The sequence below is a fragment of the Balaenoptera borealis genome (genome assembly GCF_965194805.1).
Source record: "Balaenoptera borealis genome assembly, chromosome: 8".
Taxonomy (NCBI): Eukaryota; Metazoa; Chordata; class Mammalia; order Artiodactyla; family Balaenopteridae; genus Balaenoptera; species Balaenoptera borealis.
Window position 1 is genome coordinate 66633740 of NC_138865.1, and position 15784 is coordinate 66649523.

The 15784-nt window shown below is 35.5% G+C and overlaps 1 protein-coding gene across 4 annotated transcripts in view; it reads left to right on the forward strand.

Annotated features, from left to right (window-relative positions):
* Window positions 1–15784, forward strand: part of BRD10 (bromodomain containing 10) — a 105450-nt gene that overhangs the window by 27452 nt on the left and 62214 nt on the right. For 3 of the 4 annotated variants that reach the window (XM_082404320.1, XM_082404321.1, XM_082404323.1), the window contains exon 2: window positions 5110–5310. The exons of the other annotated variant lie outside the window; for it this stretch is intronic. In XM_082404320.1, coding sequence (XP_082260446.1) covers window positions 5110–5310 — 201 coding nt within the window. The remainder of the gene's footprint in view (window positions 1–5109; window positions 5311–15784) is intronic. 4 annotated transcript variants of the gene reach the window in all.

Genomic DNA, 15784 nt, shown 5'->3' on the forward strand with positions numbered 1-15784 from the left:
CCTGAGACAGAAAGATAAATTGGTAAAGGGAGATGAGATAGAAGAAGAGGTTAGTCATATATGATGGTTCCCAACTTAGTTATCTATATGAATAGCTGAAAGAGGCTGAATTGTGTGAGAGCAAATAGAGCAAATAAAGGAACCAAACAAGGGACTGGAGGTCTGGATGAAGATGAGTTTAAGATGCAAGGGGAATAAGAGTAACAATTGGGAGAATAGAAAGTAAAGAAAATCAAGTAGGAAATAAGTTTAACAGTCTGTGATAAATGCTTTTTTTTTTTTTTTTTCCTTTGGTGTGGATGAAGACTTCTTTGTTCCAGAACTGTTAGGGGTATCATATATAAGCTGGAGATGAGAGGAGTGGTCTCCAAACTTTTATGATCTGGCTTCTCAAGCAGAAAAGGTTTTGAATATGTACCCCTATTGTATGCATATTTATTTATAAATCATATATAGGTTCTTCTGTACTATTATGCTTTATATATTGTAAAACGTTATGTCACAAAACATTAAACTAGATCCTGGAAATGAGAGATTAAGCATATTTTAAATTTTTAAAAATAATATTAATGTTATGAAAAGTTATTTTTGGTGAGGGCGTTTTGATATTTCATTAGTTTTGAAAATCTTGGTTTAATAATTGGCTGTAGAGTTATCTGAAAGGCTTGTTTTAAGTTGAGTTTATTTTGGTACTTGGTTTTAAAGACTGTTGTAGTTCAGAGCTCATAAAGATACACAAATCCAGATGGAAAAAGTGCATGACAGGCTGGGCTGACTACATAATGATGCTTATCTATCGAACATGCAAAAGTTTTTGTTGAAATCCACCGAAAAAAGTTCTGCCTTTCCTAATTTCAGTTAGTTGCTCTTGAAAACTAATAACTAAGTTCCTGTTGTGCTGGATAATCTTCATTTGCACCTTCAAATCTATTCTCCACCCTTGTGCACTATGCTCTGTGCCCCAGGAAGGTGATCTCTAAGGACTGTTATCAACTGGTCTGCCTTGTTTTCTGGCTTCTGATTGGGTTCAGTCAGTTGGAGGCACTGACAGAGAGGTAGGGATATTTGTTCTAACAGCTTCTTCTTTGCTGGGCTTTAGTGACTATGCATCATCATCGTGTGGCCCTCTTCTACAATGACAGCTTTTTGGTTCTAGTAACTATTCCCTCCCCTTTCCCTATTGAGCCTAGAGTGATAATAATGCTCTCTGGCTAGTCCACGAGTGCTTCACCATCCCTTCCTAGTTTCCCTTAACTTTACCTGCACATTTGTAAATGGTGTCTTCGTTAAACGTCACCTCCTTTTGAGTATTATCTCTTTCTTGTCAGGACCCTGAGGGCTATATTGCATTTTAATATTTTTTTAAGTAAATGGGTTTAAAAAGTGACTGAAACTCTTCATTTAGAACATTTTAAAGCACATTAGATGATTCCGTTTCCAACTTTTAAGTGGACAGATAAACTTTTTATAGGTGACACTTCTACATTGTTTTGGTAATGTAAAATCATGTAATAATGGAAACCTTTCCAATCATCTGTTTATAGTAGAGGGTCAGTCCAAATATTAACCTTAAGTAAAACTTAATATCAGTTCACTTCCACTTTAATACTTATTTTAATAATTTTAAACAAAATTGCACCTCTGAATTCTGAAATTTGGAATGCATCAACACCACAGAAAAGACCTTTCATGCTTTCTTTGTGAGGGAAAAAAAAAAAGAAAAAGGGTAACTATAAAACTCAATGAATCAACCATAATTATTGCTTAGCTTTTGCTTACAGTTAGCAATCTGTTATTTTCAAACTACTGTCAGACTGATTTCATGGAATAATTTTCCTAATAGGAAGGAAAAAAGCTTGAATTTTGGGAAGGGGGAGTTATTTTCGTGTATTATTTGATTGCTGATTGACAATTTTTATTTGGAGGTGAGACTTATTTTCATCTTATTTTATTGCCTTTTATTCTCTGATGAATGAAAACTCAAGTACTAGTTAGTAACAAATGTGTAATCAGTGTTCTTTTACTGTGGACAAAATAGATGGCTAGAATTTTTCAACTTTATGTGTGTAAATTTAAAATGAAAAATAAATGGTTTGGCTTGTATCCTTCCAAATACTATATCTATATACCACAGTTTGAGGCTCTGAAGGTAACAGCCATTAACAAAACAAAGTGCTTATCCTCCTGGAGCTTTCATTCTGGTGAGGATATGGATAATTACCAAATAAATAGATAATTATATAATGTATGATAAGTAACATGAAGAAAAAGAAACCAGAGTAAAGCAATAGAGAATGGCAGGGAATCCTTTACAGGTTATGGTGGTCAGGGAAGTCCTCTCAAATGTGGTGATATTTGAATAGAGATTTGAATGAAGTGATAGTCCCTAGCCATACAGATATCTGGGGGGAAAGTGCCTTACAGGTGAGAGATCAAGTGCAAAGCAGGTGTTGTTGTGACTGAGAATAACAAGGAGACTTTTGTGGCCAGAACACAAAAAGCTAAGGTCAGAGTAATAGAAAATAGGGTCTGAAGAGGTAGATGAGGACCATATCATACTAACCCTTGTAAGCCATCAGAACTTTGCTTTGTATTTTAAGTATAACTGGAAGGCTTTGGAGGAGACAGAGCAGGGCAATGACATAATCTGATTGGCTTTTTAAAAGGATTACCTGGGTTGCAGCTTGAAGGATAGACTGGAGGGAGATCAGAGTAGAAGCCAGGAGACGTGTCACAAAGAGATTGAAGTAATCTAGGTGACAGTTTGAACATGTACACAAACACACACTACTGGATGCCATATGTATGTTTACATATACTTGTATATAATTCCTTTTGGGGTAAAAATTATATTTTACCCCAAAACAACTTCTTTACAGTCAGCAGTGTAATGTGGACATCTTTTATAGTGAGTACATACAGATTTACCTGTTACTTTTAATGGATGATAGTATTGCATGTTGTGATGTACATGACTTTATTTAACCTGTCTCCTATCGAAGGACGTTTGTTTCCAGGTTGTTCTTTTTGAATGACAAATAATACTTTGTGTGTGTGTGTGTGTTATTGCTCACAGTTGTGGATATATGTCTATAGGGTAAATTCCTAGAAGCATGATGGGTCAAAGGATATGTGCACATTAAATCTTAATGATTATTACCAAATTGACTTCCAAGAAGGCTGTGCCAATTTTACATACCCGCTAATGTTGTATGAGAATTTTTTTTCCTTAGACCGTTTCATCTTTACGTATTGATACAAGAGAAGCATCATCGTTTTCTTTGTATTTGGATTATGAATGATAAATATCAAAGCTTATAAATTCTTATTTCTGATGAGTAATAAAGGATATTAATTCCTCTTTGTTATGAGAAAATACTGTTTAAAAAAGTAGTTTATAACTTCATCTTCTCTACTTATAAGACTGAAGTTAAAGGGTAAAATTTAGTTTCTGACTTGTTTACATGACAGTTTATAAGCCATATGACTTAATATTTCCCTCAACTCTCCTTATCCCCAGTGCTCTACATACCGTGTAACCTCTGACATGTCATCACATTTCAGTGTAATATTGTCCATTAATGTTCTTTTCCATTAGTATTGATGAGGAAGTAATTAAAATTACAGAACTAGTTAGTTCGCCAGTGTGAACACTATGCTAAAATGAACCCAGGTATACCCATTCAGTATCTGTTATTGCCAGCTTATTTTCCTTGGGTCCACATTCCTTTCTCCCAGCCAGTTAGCCACTATATAGATGTATGCTGTTGTGCTTAAAAGATCACAGCCTGAAACAGTATGGGTAGATTAGCTCAAGTTTTTTAGCATTACTAGAAAACCAGTTTAAAAGTTTATGCCCTGCCTAAAGCTGAAGTAGTTAAAATGTTATCTCCTCATAATAAAGAAAACACATAATAGTGCCACAGTTCAGTAGAACCTTGCAGTCATACTATTCATGGGACCTAGATGGCCTGAGAGTAAGATTGTTATAAAGTTACTCTAACTTAGAGTAATAAACCACTGTAAATATAGTCCAAGATGGACAGGAGTTTGATTATATTTCATGCCATAAAGGTTTATGTTTCAGTGAACCTTTAGCTTATTTTATATTACAGAAAACCTGTGCCTATAGGAAAGCAGGAAAATATGACTACAGGGTCAAATTTTAACTTACATAGATTCTTATCCAGCATATTGAATGCTTACTTTAAGATTGACTTGATTTTACCATTGTAGAAACAACATGTACAAAGCCTTCAGAGGCTCTGGGATGTTTTGCAGAGGTAGAACAGCAGATATTTTCCCTGGTGCTTTTTACGATTAACTCATATAGATTTACAATTAACTCATAAATTCAGGATTCAGTTTTTATTCTAGACTTAAAATTTTATGAGATTAATGTTTCTTTCTTCAGTGTAAATAGTTTTAATCCAAATTCATTAAGACAATTTATGGATAATTAAGCAAACTGCAAAGAAAATTTTTCATCCTTATCTTTAAGCATTAGACTAGTACCTTAGTGTAATAATAAGTATCATAGGGTAGGGAGACATTTGTGGTGAGGTTGAAGAGGAAATCTAGATTCCTAGGTTCTTTTTATAGTTTAGTCAGAAGGTTTCTAAATTTACAATGATATATTGTAATGCTTACAACTTAAAATTATATATTATAATGCTTCATTTGTTTATAATTACTTAAGTGTTTGTATATCATAAATTTTCTCTCCCAATATGTTTTTGTGTGATTGTATATTTTTCCATAGCAATGATATAGTAGTATGAAATATATGAAGAGATGTAAAGATAAGCTACATTTAATTTTGCAAACAATAAAATTTTTTCATTAAAGAGATCTTTAATTCTTAATTTTAGTGCTTCAATTTTATATTTTTTTAATGTAGGGAAGAGACTATCACTCAGACTGACTTTATGACATGAGTAAGGAAAATTAGAAATTATGTAGGGAGGATAAAAATCTGAAACATAGCTAAGCAAGGTTTAACTAATTTTTATGTAGTTAGCAAAAAGGATTCTTCTTAAGATGCTGGTTAAGGGGGTTTATTGCTTACCCAGAAGATTTGACCTGTGAATTGACTTATTCTTCTCCAAGGCACTTGAGAGAAAAGACAACGATAGCAGTTACATCTAGAGGCTATTATGGATTGGAGGATGAGAAGGGAACTGCATGTACTTCAACAAGGCGTCGGTCAACACCACGAAGTTTGGCAGGCTTGACAAGTGGAGTTTTTGAATCTGTAATGGTTCAAGTTTTGAGACAGGAAGAACAGCTGAGAGCAAAAGAAGAAAAAAGGTAAATGCTAAAAAAAAAAAAAAAAAAAAAGTTAAGTTTCATGTTGTTCAAATTTTCAGGAACTACATTTCAAAGAGTAGTTGTATAACTTTTGTGTGCCCATATCTAATTTCTGGGCCTATTTTAATAGTGTTCCAAAATGCATTCTCACCTACGTATGAGTTAGTACTGAAATATCACAATGAAATTTGTTTCAAAATACAGTTTTAAAATTTAAACCAAATTACTTTGAAGCTATACAAAAATAATTTGTATGAAAGATTTCAGGGTGCTTTCTGGATTTCTGGAAGTAGTCTTAAATGAATTATAAATTTTAAATGAGATGAATTTTATGTAGATTCATAGAGCTTTGGAATAGAATCACAGACCTTTAAAGTTTAAAATTAGGAGAAACTCCAGAGATTGTGTAGTTCAAAATGACATATAGGGTCACTTCTGCCAGTCCTCCATTGGTATTAATTTCCTGGGTAACTGTGCTTACTCCGGATTCATCAGGAAAGAATGTTGTGCTCAATTAGTGTTACCTTCTAGGGTCTGGGAGCATAGAGATCGATGACACACCTGTTATTTTTTTTTAATAGCAAGAGACTAGGGCCCAGAGAGGTAAGTGATTACTCAAAAAAGACTGGTGATTTTTATACTAAATCATATCTCAAACTATGTTAGGAGTGATTGCTGACCTAATAGGGAACTACTAATGCTACTCAAAGGCAATTTATAATATATTGTTGCTCCTCTTATAGTAATAAATTTAGCTTGCTTTGATATTTGTAGGATTAAAATTCAACCTTGAGACTTTCTACCACCATACTTTTTAATAGTAGTGGTTAATTGGGAACTCACTGTGAAATACTTTTTTTCCTTCTGTAGAGCCTCATAGAACTACTTATGCTATAGGAAAGGGGGTTTTATGGAAGGGGATAAAGATTAATCTGACAGTAGTATGTAATACATTGGAATAGAGAGAAATTGAAGAAAAGGAATGCTTGTAGGAAGAAGGCTGTAGTAGTCTAGACCTCCACTACTGGTAACCAGAAATAGGGAGAAGGTCAGATTGTTCTGGGAACAATCAACAGGACTTAGTACCTTCCTTGACATAGGGGGAACAAAGGAAGAGACAAAGAGGAGTCAGGAGGTAGTTGTAATAACAGCAATAAGAAGAAAATAAAAAAGAATGGTTAACATTTATTGAGCAGGACTATTTGCCAGGTTTAGCTCTAAGCACCTTGTATGTATGTATTCAGCATTTGTCCGGAGGCACAGAGAGATTAAGTAACTTGCCCAAAGCCAGGCAGTTTTTGAGTGGTAAATTTAAGATTTGAACCCAGGCAGTTTGGTTATAAAGCTTGTGCTCCTAAGCAGCATGCTGTCCCTGTGACTTAAATATGATGGAACCAGCAAAGAAAATAAAAAAGCTTGAGTCCGTGATGTGGAGAAAGATCAGTGAACTGCAGTTTTTAATAAGTTGTTTGAAGTGATGAGGGAAGCATTTAAGCAGTTAAGTAGGAATGGCTAGTAAGAAACTAGAGATATGACTGAATCTTTTTTTCTTTTCTCCAATTTTACATATATTTATCTGTGTCCTGTGCTTAACATCAAATAAACATAGGTGAATAAGACATGGGAAAAATCCTTCATTAAATGTCTAGTGACTATGATAATTTACTATGAATTAAACTTTCTCTTTGGGTACAGTGTTAACCATTTCTTTTTTAATTAGAAATATTTTAAGCATGGAGCAACGAATAAATACAATTGTAATAAAGGCCTGGGTACCCACTACCCAGCAATTTTTAAACAAAAACATAGTTTTAATCAAGATTTTCTGTATTTTCTTCTGTCCGCAGAAGAAACCACTTTCCTGACTTTATCATTCCCATGTATTATATTATTAAATTTAAAGAATTCCCTTATATATTCTGGATACAAGTCCTTTGTTAGCTATATATATGCGTTGTGGATATTTTCTCCCAGTCCGTGGCCTGCCTTTTCATTTTCAATGTTTTTTGAGGAAGAGAAAATTTCATGCTTTTGATGCAATTGTAAATCATTTTAAAATTCAGTTATATTTTGTTGCTAACATACAGAAATACATTTGATTTTTTTTTTAATTGATTTACAGTGTTGTGATGGTTTCAGGTGTATACAGGTCTGTTTCTTAACATTCTTTTTTTTTTTTTTAACATCTTTATTGGAGTATAATTGGTAACAATGGTGTGTTAGTTTCTGCTTTATAACAAAGTGAATCAGCTATACATATACATATATCCCCATATCTCTTCCCTCTTGCGTCTCCCTCCCTCCCACCCTCCCCATCCCACCTCTCTAGGTGGTCATAAAGCACCGAGCTGATCTCCCTGTGCTATGCAGCTGCTTCCCAGTAGCTATTGGTTTTACATTTGGTAGTATATACATGTCCATGCCACTCTCTCACTTTGTCTCAGCGTAGCCTTCCCCCTCCCCATGTCCTCAAGTCCATCCTCTAGTACGTCTGCGTCTTTATTCCCGTCCTGCCCCTAGGTTCTTCATGACCTTTTTTTTTTTTTTTAGATTCCATATATATGTGTTAGCATACGATATTTGTTTTTCTCTTTCTGACTTACTTCACTCTGTATGACAGACTCTAGGTCCATCCACCTCACTACAAATAACTCAATTTCGTTTCTTTTTTATGGCTGAGTAATATTCCATTGTATATATGTGCCACATTTTCTTTATCCGTTCATCTGTCGATGGACACTTAGGTTGCTTCCATGTCCTGGCTATTGTAAATAGTGCTGCAGTGAACATTGTGGTACATGACTCTTTTTGAATTATGGTTTTCTCAGGGTATATGCCCAGTAGTGGGATTGCTGGGCCGTATGGTAGTTCTATGTTTAGTTTTTTAAGGAACCTCCATACTGTTCTCCATAGTGGCTGTATCAATTTCCATTCCCACCAACAGTGCAACAGGGTTCCCTTTTCTCCACACCCTCTCCAGCATTTATTGTTTGTAGAATTTTTGATGATGACCATTCTGACTGGTGTGAGATGATATCTCATTGTAGTTTTGATTTGCATTTCTCTAATGATTAATGATGTTGAGCATTCTTTCATGTGTTTGTTGGCAATCTGTATATCTTCTTTGGAGAAATGTCTATTTAGGTCTTCCACCCATTTTTAGATTGGGTTATTTGTTTTTTTGATATTGAGCTGCATGAGCTGCTTGTAAGTTTTGGAGATTAATCCTTTGTCAGTTGCTTCATTGGCAAATATTTTCTCCCATTCTGAGGGTTGTCTTTTCATCTTGTTTATGGTTTCCTTTGCTGTGCAAAAGCTTTTAAGTTTCATTAGGTCCCATTTGTTTATTGTTGTTTTTATTTCCATTTCTCTAGGACGTGGGTCAGAAAGGATCTTGCTGTGATTTATGTCATGGAGTGTTCTGCCTATGTGTTCCTCTAAGCGTTTTATAGTGTCTGGCCTTACATTTAGGTCTTTAATCCATTTTGAGTTTATTTTTGTGTATGGTGTTAGGGAGTGTTCTAATTTCATTCTTTTACATGTAGCTGTCCAGTTTTCCCAGCACCATTTATTGAAGAGACTGTCTTTTCTCCATTGTATATTCTTGCCTCCTTTATCAAAAATAAGGTGACCGTATGTGCGTGGGTTTATCGCTGGGCTTTCTATCCTGTTCCATTGATCTATATTTCTGTTTTTGTGCCAGTACCATACTGTCTTGATTACTGTAGCTTTGTAGTATAGTCTGAAGTCAGGGAGCCTGATTCCTCCAGCTCCATTTTTCTTTCTCAAGATTGCTTTGGCTATTCGGGGTCTTTTGTGTCTCCAGACAAATTGTGAAATTTTTTTGTTCTAGTTCTGTGAAAAATGCCATTGGTAGTTTGATAGGGATTGCACTGAATCTGTAGATTGCTTTGGGTAGTATAGTCATTTTCACAATGTTGATTCTTCCAATCCAAGAACATGGTATATCTCGCCATTTATTTGTATCATCTTTACTTTCTTTCATCAGTGTCTTATAGTTTTCTGCATACAGGTCTTTTGTCTCCTTAGGCAGGTTTATTCCTAGGTATTTTATTCTTTTTGTTGCAATGGTAAATGGGAGTGTTTCCTTAATTTCTCTTTCAGATTTTTCATCATTAGTGTATAGGAATGCAAGAGATTTCTATGCATTAATTTTGTATCCTGCTACTTTACCAAATTCATTGATTAGCTCTAGTAGTTTTCTGGTAGCATCTTTAGGATTCTCTATGTATAGTATCATGTCATCTGCAAACAGTGACAGCTTTACTTCTTCTTTTCCAATTTGGATTCCTTTTATTTCTTTGTCTTCTCTGATTGCTGTGGCTAAAACTTCCAAAACAATGTTGAATAATAGTGGTGAGAGTGGGCAACCTTGTCTTGTTCCTGATCTTAGTGGAAATGGTTTCAGTTTTTCACCATTGAGGATGATGTTGGCTGTGGGTTTGTCATATATGACCTTTATTATGTTGAGGTAAGTTCCCTCTATGCCTACTTTCTGGAGGGTTTTTATCATAAATGGGTGTTGAATTTTGTCAAAAGCTTTTTCTGCATCTATTGAGATGATCATATGTTTTTCTTCCTCAGTTTGTTAATATGGTGTGTCACATTGATTGTTTTGCGTATGTTGAAGAATCCTTTATATAAATGTCAACTTTCTGTTTTCACTCAACATTATGTATCTGAGATTTAACTCTGTTGAATTATTTCATTCTAGTTTATTTCAAGTGCTAGTATATAATATTACATTATCTGACTGTATTACAGTTTATCCATTTACCTGATAAGATGCACATTTTGGATTATTTCTAGTGTTTTGTTATTATAGAATGCTACAGTAAACATTGATGTGTGTGTCTTCTTTAAGGATGGAGATACAGATAGATGTGTGTGTATGTGTTCATTCTACTTTGTTTTTAATTTTATTTTTCTTCTTTATGTTTTGACCCACTCAACCCATTTTTCCCACTTCCCACCCTCCTCCTCTGGCAACCACCAATCTGTTCTTTTTTTTTAAGATTCCACATATAAGAGAGATCATACAGTTTTATCATTCTGTGTCTGACTTTTTTCACTTAGTGTAATGCCCTCGAGGTCCATCCACGTTGTCACAAATGGCAATATTTCCTTCTGTTTTGTGGCTGAATAATATTCCATTGTGTATATATACCACATTTTCTTTGTCCATTCATCCATTGATGGATACTTAGATTGTTTTTATATCTTGGCTGTTGTATATAAGGCTGCAGTAAACATGGGGGTACATATATCTTTTCAAGTTAGTATTTTTATTTTCTTCAGATAAATGCCCAGAATTGCTGGAATTGCTGGATTATATTGTAGTTCTATTTTTAATTTTTTGAGGAGCTGTCATACTGTTTTCCATAGTGGCTGCACCAGTTTACATTCCCAGCAGCGCTCAAGGGTTCCCTTTTCTCCACATCCTCACCAATACTTGTTATTTTTTGTCTTTCTGATAATGGTCATTCTGAAGGTGTGAGGTGGTATCTCATTGTGGTTTTGATTTGCATTTCCCTGATGATTAGTGATGTTGAGCATCTTTTCATATACCTGTAGGCCATCTGTGTGTCTTTGGAAAAATGTATATTCAGATCTGTCCATTTTTTAATCAAATTGTTTGTTTTTTGCTATTGGATTGTATGAGTTTTTTTTATATATTTTGGATATTAGCCTCTTACCAGATTCATGATTTGCAAATATTTTCTCCTATTCAGTAGGTTGCCTTTTCATTTTGTTGATGGCTTCCTTTGCTGTACAGAGCTTTTAAGTATGATGCAGTCACACGTAGTTATTTTAGCTTTTGTTGCTTTTGCTTTTGTTGTCAGGTTCCAAAAATCTTTACCAAGACCTATGTCAAGGAGCTTACTGCTTATCTTTTTCTTCTAGGAGCTTTATGGTGTAAGGTCTTATGTTCAAGTCTTTGATCCACTTGAGTTAATTAATTGTTGTATATGTTGTAGGAGAGCCATCAAATTTCATTCTTTTGCATGTAGCTGTCCAGTTTTCCCAACACCATTTATTGAAGAGATTGTCCTTTCCCCATTGTATATTCTTGGCTCCTTTGTCATAAATTAATTGACTGTATATGCATGGGTTTATTTCTGGGCTCTCTTTTCCTTTCCATTGATCTGTGTGTCTGTTTTTATGCCAGTACCCTACTGTTTTGATTACTGTGGCTTTGTAGCATCACTTGAAGTCAGGGAGCATGGTCCTTCCAGCTTTGTTTGGTCTTTCACCTCCTGGGTACTTCATTCTTTTTGATTCAATTGTATATTCGTTCTGCTTTTAATCTTATGGTCATGGCAAGTTCTTCAACGTTTTTTGGAGTGTTGCTACACTGATATGTTCTTCTTAAAGTTGTTGTGAGGAGGTTATATTGATAAAGTAGTTACCATCATTATTGATAAAGTAGTTACCATCATTATTGGTTTTGTTTTTAAAAATTAATTAGTTTATTTATTTATTTATTTATTTATTGGCTGTGTTGGGTCTTCGTTGCTGTGCGCGGGCTTTCTGTAGTTGCAGCGAGCGGGGGCTACTCTTCATTGCTGTGCGGGCTTCTCATTGCGGTGGTTTCTCTTGTTGCAGAGCACAGGCTCTAGGCACGCGGGCTTCAGTAGTTGTAGCATGCGGGCTCAGTAGTTGTGGCTCGTGGGCTCTAGAGCGCAGGCTCAGTTGTTCCGTGGCACGTGGGATCTTCCTGGACCAGGGCTTGAGCCCATGTCCCCTGCATTGGCAGGCAAATTCTTAACCACTGCGCCATCAGGGAAGCCCTCCCTCAGTCTTAAGTGCCATCATTGTCCAATATATTAGTTCTTTCTGGTTCTTAACTGTCCAGCTGTTGCCACAGTTCAAGTTTTTATCCAAGAGTCTATCCTTTTCTCATGTTATACTTTCTTCATAAGTCATCTCATCCATTCCCATACCACCTATATACATAAGACTCAGATATATGTCTCTTGGCCGAACTTCTCTAAGTTTGAGACCTTATTTCATACTTAACATGTTCTCTGGATGTAGTATCTATCACTGACAGTACCATTGTCTCTCATCCATCAGGAAACAGGTGGCACATTCAAAATGAGAAAATTCAAGGAGGGTTTATTTCAAAAGAGATTGGATTATAGCTGAACATTAAGACACGAGGCTGTTAGCCAGGGTGAGCAAGAGGGTGTAGTTACTGGTGCCCATGCGAGGATTACAAAGAAGAGTCTATTGAGATAATACCTTCTGTTGAAGGACACAACTCCCCCCCTTTTATTTAAGTCCATTTGTAAAACTTTTATTCCACTTATATGAACTTAATACGTGAGTTCTTAACAATTATGCTTGTATTGTTCATGAAAATTTAACAAGACATTAAACAAGACAGCCATCATCTCAGGTTATTTTCCTATTAACTATTTTTACAGCACATGCATGTTAGGCAAATACCAAAAACCTCACAGGGAGGAAACCAAGGGAATAAGTACCTTACCCTACTTTTCCCTACTTTCCTGTCTTTATCTGATCCTTGCCAGGTCTCCCTCAACTAAACCTAAGGAAAGCTAGTTTATGACGTTGCCTACTGATACAGTTAAACTACACAGTGAAGGGTAGAGAATAGATCTGCAGGCAAACAAAAGATATTTGCTGTAGATATCTTCTGCAAATTGATTACATCAAAAATTAATTATGAAAGCATAATGCTTACACCTAAAACTTGATCTCACTGTAGTGCTCCCTATCTTTATGAATGACACCAGTATCTATTAGATTATTTAAATTAGAAACGTAGGATTCATCCAGGACATCTTCCTTTTTCCCTTATACACAAATCAAATTCATCCCCAAATGTTGACAGTTTTATTTCCTAATCTCTCCTGAATCTGCTACCCTCTATCTTCTCTGCCTCCATCCAGTTCCTTAATCTCTCACTTAGGCTACTATAATCTTCTCTTAATTGGTGAAACAGTTGCCCTCCTTCCATTCTGTTTTTCACATTAAAGCTAGAATGGGGCTTCCCTGGTGGCGCAGTGGTTGAGAGTCTGCCTGCTAATGCAGGGGACACGGGTTCGAGCCCTGGTCTGGGAGGATCCCACATGCCGCAGAGCAGCTAGGCCCGTGAGCCACAACTGCTGAGCCTGCGCTCCGCAACAAGAGAGGCCGCGATAGAGGCCCGCGCACCGCCATGAAGAGTGGCCCCCGCTTGCCGCAACTAGAGAAAGCCCTCACACAGAAACAAAGACCCAACACAGCCAAAAATAAATTAATTAATTAATTAAAATAACCACGTCCCTTTAAAAAAAAAAAAAGTGAGAAAATAAAGTTTTCCTCCTGCTAATTAGCTTTAAACAACTATTTATATCAGAAATTCAAGTTGGCAGCAAGCTGAATAATTCTAGTCCATATTATAATATGGTAATACTTCAGTTAACTGATGGGCATCTGATAATTTTTAGGTGACCATCTGGGCAGACATAAACCTAAAAGTAAATTATTTAAAAAAATCTTTTAAGTCCAACAGTTAGGTCTCTGATTTGTGATCTATTCCAATTAAAGGAAGGGAATCCCTACTCTGTATTTTAATTTTTATACAGTAGGTAGTCTCCCTTTTTTGTACAGTATATGCCATAAAAACCATGGTTTCTTAAATCAGATTGCAAAAATCCAAAATCCTGGCATTCCTGTACTACTATCTTTATTTACCTGGATGCATTGGAAACCAGTGCAAAGGAGATGGCAGATGATATGTGTTGAACAGAAAGGAATAAACATTGAGTAAGGCTTGGTAGTCAGTCTGGTCGTCTTCAGGTAAATGCTGTTAGGGCAGCAGCCTATCTTGGGGCCGATTAGTGTACAGAGGCACTGTTGATTTAGAAGACAGCAACACTACAAGTCAAAGTTCTGGGAAAATTGAGTGAAAGGGCTGGTTAATGTGTAGTTGCTGGAGGGAACTCCCTGGCGGTCCAGTGATTAGGACTCCACACTTCCACTGCAGGGGGTCCGGGTTCGATCCCTGGTCAGGGAACTAAGATCCTGCAATCTGCGTGGTGCAGCCAAAAAAAAAAAAAAAAAAGTGTAGTTGCTGGAATAGTCTTTAAGCTACTCATGACCGCTGCATTTTGTTTATAATGGTGACATTGAGCCATTAAGGAAAGATTAAATTACATTTTATATACTTTGTTTATTAAGCAGGAACATATATAATACATTTTAGATAATATTTTAAAAATAAAATTGTTAAAATTGGAAGTTAGCTCTCAAGTAAATTTCAGGTACTCTGGAATATGACATGATTAGGTAGCAGTTTCAATCATTAAAGTCTACTCTAGCCATATTAAAAATATTGGACCTCTTCACCATTCTTTTTTTGCAAAACTATTTGGATTACTAGAAATAGTGTGCATGCTTTTATACTCATTTCACATGTTTGTCTAAACTTACTGGTATTTTATTGATTTGGAAATCATCGGAGTTAAAGTAAAAATGTTTTCTACATTTTTGTGAATTAAAAGCTATGACTTATGATTAAGTGATTTATTTTCAAATTCTCTATAACACAAAATAACAGTGACTTAATGAAGTAGACATTTGTCATTTGTGACCACCCAGCATTTTTGAACAGCTGCCCAACATTTTGGTAATTTCCCATGTTATAAGTCCTGACTTCCCAAAGCAGATGCCAGAAAATTTATATTCTCATACCCACTCATAGCTAAGGTAGAGGCCTGTGACCAGTCATACTCTTCTCACTTGAAATTGCTTGGGACCAACATGAGGTGGCAGTCTTGGGCAGGGAAGTTAATCTTTTGGCAAAGGTGGTGGTGGGAGCTTCTAGTTGTTCTAGCTTCCTAGTATCAGAAATGCTAAGTAGTAGTGGAAGTCTAGTTTTTCCTGGAGAAGCTCTCAAAGTGTGGTTGGGATTCATATCTTCCTATCTATTAAGTTTGGCTCTATTACCCTTAACAGAGCTTAATTCCTTCTCTACTTTAGCTAGAAGAGATTCTGTTGTTGGTAGCTAAGTAAGAAGCTTGACTGAACACTTAATATGAATGGTTGGTTTTCCTAAAATATAATATTTTATATTGCTCATTTTAGAAAATGTAAATAAATGTCATGCTTTCCTTTTTCATGCTAACAGTTTACATACTGTGTTGTATTGTTTTTTCAATTAATGGATTATTTTGGATTACAGCTCCTGTATATGTTTCTTACTAGATTGTAAACTCTTATTTAAGAGTGTGGTCCATGCTTTCACCTCTTTGTATTCTCACACATGGTAAGCATTCGATAAAGTTTATAAAACTAGTAAAGTTAGGATACTTTAAAACATAATTTTCTTTTGTAAAGCTGTTCACTTGTTAGTGATGTTCCTACCAAGTTATACCTGACCAAAATAACCTTAGGCACAGCTTCTGTTCATATTTTACATAGTAGCAGGTAAACATTCTTG